Raw genomic sequence first — 9,026 nt, 5'->3', positions numbered from 1 at the left:
GAGCAGCAACCAGAGTCAGCGCCTGAAAGTCAGCTGCAATATCCAAGGGCTTGCAGCAGACATTGGTCTCAAATGGATGAGTCGGGATGTTGTTTTTGGTGAGTGTTTTTATATTAGTCTTTGTAAAAACCACAGAGCTAGGCCATTTGCTTAAATCATCATTAGAAAGAATGCTGAGTGCCCAGATGGGATTTCTAGTTTCTGTGCAAATGAAATCACATTAGTCCAGATTTTATTCACTCACAACTACTAGGGAAGCAGTAGGATTTGGCTTAAATGCTGCCAAAAAAAAAAAAAAAAAGCAGGAATTCACTTAAGTTTTAATTCGGAAGCAATCCTGTTGTTAATGTTGTAGCTGGGTTCGGGCAGCATGGGGGATGGGGCCCCCATTGTGCTTGCTGAGGGATCTCGGATCTCTCCCAGTTCAGGCTCACTCTCACTAGAGGTAGACCCATTGTTGATGGTGTAGACACTTTCTGGAACTCCCTGAGCTGAAGCACAGCCATCTGGCTCCTTCTTCTCCCTGGGACTAGACAGTCCTGGGAGAAGGGCCATCTTCCCAGTCTGCCTATTTGGCAGCAACGACATGGTGTAGTCTGCAATGATCCCACCCACATCTAAGTTGCATGCCTTGTCGAATGCTAGGAAACCAACATTGGCATTTGCTTCACACACCACAAAGGAGCCATCATCCATGATGAGGAGATCAATACCACAGAAGTCCATGCCCAGGATGTTGGACACTTGAATAGCCAACTGCTTGCCTTGTTCCGTCAGCGGGCACATGACACCCACACCACCTGCGGGGAAAGCACAGTGACATGACAGTGACAAACAATCCTGACTAAAGAGTCAAGTGACTCTTCAAATAAGAGTTGGGAGAATGCTGATGGGGGGAAGTGAGAAAGGCATTTTCCATAAAAGGTCCAGGTACAGATCTGGACACCCTTTGGGAAAATAATATGGTCACCTCGTATCAGGAGTCTTAAAAGCATTTATCCTATCACAGGGAGAGCAACTAGGGTCACGTAACAATGTGTGTATAGGTTTTTGTATGAGAAGCTGACTTGAATTGTGAACTTTCACTAAAAGCACAATTTAAAACAAAAGAGAAAAAAAGCATTTACCCTTTGACCCAGTCATCGCACCACAAGGTTATCAATCCTAAAGAAGTAATCTTATGGACAGAAAAAAAGCTTTATACACAAATATGTTGACTGCAATGTTATTCAAAATATCGAAAAATCGTACTGCCTGGTAGATAGTAAGTGCTCAATAAATATTTGTTGAATGAAAATTATAAGTAATCTAAATGTCTGGCAATAGAGGAAAACAGAATACAATCAGAAATAATAATGCTCATAGAGAGTTTATAATCTCATGGGAAAATATTTAGAAGGATTAAAGACTGTATAGTATGACCATAACTATGAAAAAAGATATGATCAGAAAAAAATATTGGAAAGAATGATACCAAAATATTAACAGTACTTATCTCCAGATGGTGAGATTTATGATAAATATCTTTTTTTATTTGACATTTCCATATTTTTCAAATTTTCTGCATTGTGAATATATTCCTTTTATAATTATAAAAAATAAAATTATTTCTTAAGAAGAGAGAGATAGGTTTGTGAGACAAAAATCTGTCTCAAGGAGAAAGAAATCGACTGCCCTTACTTGCTAAAAAGCTTTGACCTCAGACTGAATTGTTTCTCTTTAGCCCCCTGGAAAGACTTAAGACTTGTATTCTCAGGTCCGATAACTATTAAACCACCTATTAAATTATGTAAGGAAAAGGCTATAAAACAGTTTTAAAACAGCTCACCAAGATAAGCAGCATGGATAGAGTAAAATGCAGTTACTAGATGAAGAATGGATTTTGTCAGGTGATTAAAAAAGGCAAAATTGTAACACATAAGATTTAATACTATGGCATTACACATGATTATCATGAAAAATAAATGAGACTCACAATAGCCAAAAGGTGGAAACAACTGAAATATCCGTGAAAAATGAATGGATAAACAAAATGTGCTATATACATACAGTGGAATATTACTCAGCCATAAAGAGAAATGAATTCCTGATGCATGCCACAACATGGATGAACCTTGAAAACATCAGGCTGAGCGAAATAAGTCAGTCCCAAAAGGACAAATACTGTATGATCTCACTTATATGAAGTAAACAAATATACTGCTACTCTTGTTATTTGCTGTCAAGTCAGTTCTGACTCATGGCAACCCTGTGTGTGCAGAGTAGAACTGCCCCCTAGGGTTTTCAAGGCTGTAACCTTTCAGAAGATCTCCAGGCCTGTCTTCCAAGCTGCTTCTGCGTAGGATTGAACTGCAAACCTTTCAGCCAGTAGTCAAGTGCTTAACTGTTTGTGTCACCCAGGGACTCCTAAGCAAATATATATAAACCAAAAATTAATATTGGTTTGCAGGGGTGGGTGGAGCCCTGGTGGCCCAGGGTTGAAACACTCAGCTGCTAACAGAAAGGTCTGGGGTTAGAACCCACCAGCCACTCCTCAGGAGAAGGATATGGCAGTCTGCCTCTGTAAAGATTTACAGCCTTGGAAACCCTATAGGGCAGTTCTACTTTCTCCTATAGGGTTGCCATAGTGAGAATCGACTAGATGGCAGTGAGGTTTTTTTGACCAGGGGTGGGAGGGAGGAGGAAGGGGGAGTTTTTGCTTAGGGGGCAGTGAGTTCATGTTAATGGTGGTGAAATAATTTGGAAAAATCGAGAATGGTTGCATAACTTGAAGAATGTGATCACTAAACTATACATGTACAAACTGTTAATTGGTGAATGTTTTGCTGTGTATATTTTCACCACAATCATAATAAAAAAGAAATTTTAAAACATTAAATAAGATAACATGTAATATGATTAGCACTGGGTCAACCTGAATCCACACCAAATAGTATAAAAATATTTTACAATGATCTGTTTACACATCTTCTTTACTAGACCATAAGCTTTGTGAGGGCAAGGACACTCTCATTAATCTCTGTTGTTGTTAGCTGCTGTTGAGTCAACTCCTACTTACGGCAACCCCACGTAGGCAGAGTAGAACTGCTCCATAGGGTTTTCAGGTTGTGATCTTAGAAGGCGCCACTGTGTGTGTTTGACCATTTGCACCACCCAGGGACTCTCCATTAATCTCTACACGTCCATAATCTACCACAGTCTGCTCACGGCAACTGCTTAATGAATACTAATGAGAAAAGGGCCAAGTCAGTGTCTCAGCCTCTTGGTAGTCACTGGACTGTGCACTCTTCTGGTTATTTAGAAAAAAATCCCATAGTTTTTTTTTTTTTTTTCCATATTACAAACATATAAACTCATTTAATGAGGCTGACAACAACTTATTGTGATGGGGACAAGTATTTACCCCCATCCTAGGACGTCTCCATTCTGCACACCGTATATCAACCCTTATCAATGGATTAATGGGATGGGGTTATGCGTTAAACCAAAACAAACTGTAGCTTTCTAATAATATCTAATAACATAAAACAAAAACAAAAATTTCAATTAAATATAAAAGCCAAAGACTCTATTTCTCCTGCCACAGCCTCAGTTTGTTGTTGCTGTTAGCTGCCATTAAGTTGGCCCCCAACTCACTGAGACCCCATGTACAATAGGATCAGACCATTGTGATCCATAGCGTTTTTCATTGGCTGCTTTTTTCAGAAGTAGATTACCAGGCCTTTCTTCCTAATCCATCTTAGTCTGGAAGCTCCACTGAAAATTGTTCAGCATCATAGCAATATGCAAGCCTCCACTGACCGATGAGTCGTAGCTATGCTTGAGGTGCATCGGCCAGGAAACGAACCCAGGCCCCCTGTATGGAAGGCAAGATTCTTGCCTCAGCTATTGCAACAGCTTTCAAACTAACCTGCCTGCCTCCCATCTTATGCCTTCAATCCATCCTCTACACAGATGTCAGCTTTTCTTAAACACTGAACTTCATGTCCCTCCCCTGCTTAAACACAACTGCTAAATCCTAACACCTACAGAACAGGGTTCAAACCTCAGTGTCCTGACACCCCTGAGCTGACCTCTATCCCAGCACTTACACCACCTGTCCCCCTGCTGGACTGCTGCTGTGATAGAACAGAGCTCGTTTCTAATTCATTGCTGTGAACCTAGTGGAGGATGCCTAGCAGAGGGTCTGACAAGACAGAAGGGATCGATACACATTCACCAAATGGTCTAAACGTCGTCATAAAAATCTCATAGCCCTTCATGACTAACAAGTTGCCTCAGCTTTGATACTGTACCGAGAGAGCAGTTGCTTTGCATCCGTCCATCTGTGGAGCAGCGAAGCATAGAGCCTATCACTTGGCCTCCTACGACCACCACCCGGATATCTTTTCCATGTGATTCTTTCACATACTTCTGGAACAGGTAGGGCACATCATGGCGGATCAAATGGCAGATGTCTGAAAGGTGATGCTTATCTCTTGCAAGAAAAACTGCTTTCCCTTTAAGAAAGACAAAGAACAAGAAAAATCCTTAGAGAAGCCTCTGAACCCTGCCCTTGCCATCCTACCTTCCTGTCCTACAGAACATCCAATTCTTTCTGAACTTGCTTTGCTTTGGCCACTTCTATTTCTCCGACCTTAGGCTCTTGCATCTTATCAAATGACCAAAACCAAACCAAATCTGCTGCCGTCAAGTCGATTCCAGCTCATAGCAACCCTGTAGGACAGAGTAGAACTGCCCCATAAGGTTTCCAAGGAGCAGCTGGTGGATTTGAACTGCTGGCCTTTTGGTTAGCAGCTGAGCTCTTAACTGCTATGCCACCAGGACTCAAAACCTTATTTTCTCTTGATTTTCCTCAGCTCTTAATGACATTAGTCCTCACCCACAACCACCGCTCTATTTTCAAGATGAAATAATAATGTATTTTAGCAACACAGAATAGGGGCCAAAATACAATCCTAAGGACCTAGTCAGCTCAGTTCCAAAAATATTTAATTAGTATTTCCTAGGAACTGAAGACACTGATTAGGCAGGGTCCATTTCTAATTTATTTTTTTACCCTGGGCTTGGTGCACAGGCAGAAGTCAATGTTTACAGAATGTAATTAATTGAACATACTTTAGAGGAATTCCAAGTCTAGGTGGAGAGAGACCCAAAAAAGATAACTATAACACAGCATGACACAGCTTTAAAATACTGTGGGAGCTCAAAGGAGGGAGCCGCTGATAGACATCCTTCCTCATTTTAAACATAAGAAATTTCTTATTTGGAAAAGAAAAATAAATTGTTTCTTATAGAACTCCCCTCAAATGATATCAAGGAATTATGGTTAGAAGTCATAACCGTAAATCATAATTTCTGCTCCTGGAGAGGTTGGAAAGGGCTCATAACATTTCTCCTGTCTTCACACAGAGTTTGGGTCTGAGCAGAATCTCTTGCGTCCTACCAACCTCAAAGTTTGTTGGGGATGGAAATTCACATTGTCTCTGATATACTATGAAAGGAATGGCAGGAGCAGAGAGCTAAAACGAATTTTGTAGCATAGGAATCATGTCAATGCTATTTTAAATAGGTAAAGGAACGCTTTAAAATCTTTAAAAAAAAAAAAAAAGAAAAAAGAAATTTCTTATTTGGATACACTCATTAAATTCCTAAAGGAATGGTTTCTACTTCTATTGATCTGAGGAAAGCGTTGTTCTTGGTTCCAAACTCTTTATTTTCTGCTTGAATCACCTATGCTTTTATAATTATTTAGCATCTGCTTTCTATTTGCATATCAGTTAACAGACCTGAGCAGGGGTAGCTGATAGGTTTGCTCTGCAAATCTGACATGAGCAGCTCCAGTCTGAGCATTCCTTTTAGCAAATATGGAACAATGAGATGGTGTTCCTAAGTTTCATGTCACCACCTTAAAAGGAGTGGAACCATCTTAATAAAAAGAGTGATGGGTATCAGCCCCTAGTGGCATGTAAGATTGAAAAGTCTCGTTGAACCATGTCATTACCAGGGCTCCATCTTCCCTGAGATGGCTGGAACCTAGATACCTGATAAACCTGGAGCGGAAGCATAAGTGATGTGAAGATGTCCAAGTGGCAGGCAATAGAAGCTGTGTAGTTAAGTGGGCAATCAGTGTCTGGGAAGTTCAGCATGAGGAATAGTAAAGGCCCTAGCAAGTGGGCAAAATGCAGCATCAGTGTTCCGAGCCTCAATCAATGAGCAGAAGTGTGAGCAACTGGACAACTGGCACCAGGATCTTTGGCATCTGGCAACAGATGACTGGGATTCAGTTATAGGGAGTAGGGATCCTGTAGGTACTAGGTAGGATTTTTAGCAGAGATGGGAGGCAGAGATAGGGACTTGTTGCCTGGCACAGAGGTTCTAATTTGGGGCTTAGTCTAGGGTTAATAAAGGAGCTGGAGTTTTAAGGCAAGGGGAGAAAAAAACAGGGAAGGACATTAAGACCTGTTGATTATCTGCTATGTACCAAGCACTTTATGCATGTGAAAGCTGGACAATGAATAAGGAAGACCAAAAAAGAACGGATGCCTTTGAATTGTGGTGTTGGCAAAGAATATCGAATAGATTATGGACTACCAAAAGAACAAACAAATCTGTCTCGGAAGAAGTACAACCAGAATGCTCCTTAGAAGCGAGGATGGTGAGACTTTGTCTCACATACTTTGGACATGTTATCAGGAGGGATTAGTCCCTGCAGAATTGGTAGAGGACCAGCGAAAAAGAGGAAGACTCTCAATAAGATGGATTGACACAGTGGCTGCAACAATTGGCTTAAGCATGACAACGATTGTGAGGATGGTGCAGGATTGGGCACTGTTTCATTCTATTGTACATTGGGTCACTATGAATCAGAACTGACTCGACGGCACCTAACACCACCACCATCACCAAGCAATTTGGGTTTTTATTATTTTATTTACACTTCACACCAGCCCTGTAAAAGTGGTTATCCTTGTTTTATAGATGAAGGAGTAAAGGGTCATGAGAGTAGTAACAGCTTGTGCCACTCCACGGTCTTCATTAGATTTATTCCCATATACCAGATAAAGTCTAACTTAAATGCTGTAACTTTATTTATACCCTATTCATTTTTCCTGCTAAGATACTATGTAATACTTAGGAATAAATTTAACCAAAGAAGGGCAAGACCTGCACACTGAAAACTACAAAACATTTGCTGAAAGAAATTAAAGATCTAAATAAATAGACAGTCAATGTTTATGGATTGGAAGACTTAATGTTGTTAAGATAGCGATGTTTCCCAACTGATCTACAGATTGAATGCAATATCTATCAAAATCCCAGCTGATATTTTGCAGAAATGGACAATCTGATCCTAAAATTCATATGGACATGCAAAGGACCTGGATAGCCAGAACAATGTTGGGAAAGAAGAATCAAGTTGGAGGACTTGCAATTCCCAATTTCAAAATTTAACCACAAAACTACAATAATCAAGACAATGTAGTACTGACATGGATCAATGGAAAAGAATTGAAAGTCCAGGAATAAACCCATCTCTGTTCGACTGATTTTCTACAAGGGTGCCAAGACCATTCAGCACACCATTCAACAGTCTTTTCAACAAATGATGCTGGGACAATTGGATATCCACATGCAAAGAATGAAGCTGGGTTATACCTCATACCATACACAAAAATGAACTCAAAATGGATGAAGGACATAAACGTCAAAGCTAAAACTATAAAATTCTTAGAAGGCAATATAGGGGTACATCTGTGTGACCTTGGATTAGGTAGTAGTTTCTTAGATGTGACATCAAAACCACACATTACAAGAGAAAAAATAGATAAATTGGATTTCATCAAAATAAAAAAACCAAAATAAAACTTTTGTATATCAAAGAACACTATGAAGAAAGTGAAAAGACAACCTACAGAAGGGAATAAAACATTTTCAAATCAGGTATCTGATAAGGGCCTAGTATTCAGAATACATAAAGAACTCTTAAAATTCATCAGCAAAAAGACAACCTAGAGGATCTGAATAAACATTTCTCCAAAGAAGATATACAAAAGGCCAATAAGCACGTTAAATGATGCTCAACATCATTAGTCATTAGAGAAATGCAAATCAAAACGACAATGAGATACCACTTCATACCACTAGCATGGTTATAAGTAAAAAAAAAAAAAGAAGAAGAAAAGGGAGGGGGGATGGAAAGTAACAAGTGTTGGCAAGGATGCTGGGGGGAATTTTAAATGGTACACCACTGTGGAAAATATTTGGGCAATTCCTCAAAAGGTTACACACAGAATCACCATAAACCAACCAAACCAAACCCAGTGCCGACGAGTCGATTCCAACTCATAGCAACCCTATAGGACAGAGTAGAACTGCCCCATAGAGTTTCCAAGGAGCACCTGGCGGATTCGAACTGCCGACCCTTTGGTTAGCAGCCGTAGCACTTAACCATTACGCCACCAGGGTTTCCAATAAAAATACAACCCTGCAATTCCACTCCTAGGTACCTCCCCAAGAGACATGAAAGCATATGTCCACACAAAAACTTGTACATGAATATTTATAACAACATTACTCATAATATCCCAAAGTGGAAACAACTCAATGCCCATAACTGAAAAACAGATAAACAAAATGTGGTACATTCATACAATGGAATATTATTCAGTCATAAAAAAGGAATATATTTAGGATACAACATAGATGGCCCTAGAAAACATTATGCTAAGTGAAAGAAACCAGATAATAGACTATATATTGTATGATTCCATTTATATGAAATGCCCAAAGCAGGTAAACCAAAAGCTGTGGAAGGAGCGGGGGGAATGGGATTCACTGCTAATTGGTACAAAGTTTTTTTTTTTGAGAGATGAAAATGCTCTAGAATTAGACAGTGGTGACAGTTGTACAAGATAGTGAATATACTAAAAACCACTGAACTGTACATTTTAAAATGGTGACTTTTTTGATATGTGAATTATATCTCAATAAAAAAAATTAAAAGATATTATGTATTATATTTA

At 39.6% G+C, this 9,026-nt stretch overlaps 1 protein-coding gene across 1 annotated transcript in view; it reads right to left on the bottom strand.

The window, feature by feature from the left end:
- Positions 1 to 229: 229 nt before the first annotated feature.
- Positions 230 to 9,026, bottom strand: part of RIMKLA (ribosomal modification protein rimK like family member A) — a 32,850-nt gene continuing 24,053 nt past the window's right edge. The window contains exons 4-5 of the mRNA XM_049878988.1: positions 4,296 to 4,499; positions 230 to 800 (exon numbers count right to left, since the gene is read on the bottom strand). Coding sequence (XP_049734945.1) covers positions 310 to 800; positions 4,296 to 4,499 — 695 coding nt within the window. The 3' untranslated portion in view covers positions 230 to 309. The remainder of the gene's footprint in view (positions 801 to 4,295; positions 4,500 to 9,026) is intronic.

Source organism: Elephas maximus, chromosome 3, assembly GCF_024166365.1.
Source record: "Elephas maximus indicus isolate mEleMax1 chromosome 3, mEleMax1 primary haplotype, whole genome shotgun sequence".
NCBI classification, from domain to species: domain Eukaryota; kingdom Metazoa; phylum Chordata; class Mammalia; order Proboscidea; family Elephantidae; genus Elephas; species Elephas maximus.
This window is presented reverse-complemented; position numbering and strand designations above follow the sequence as displayed.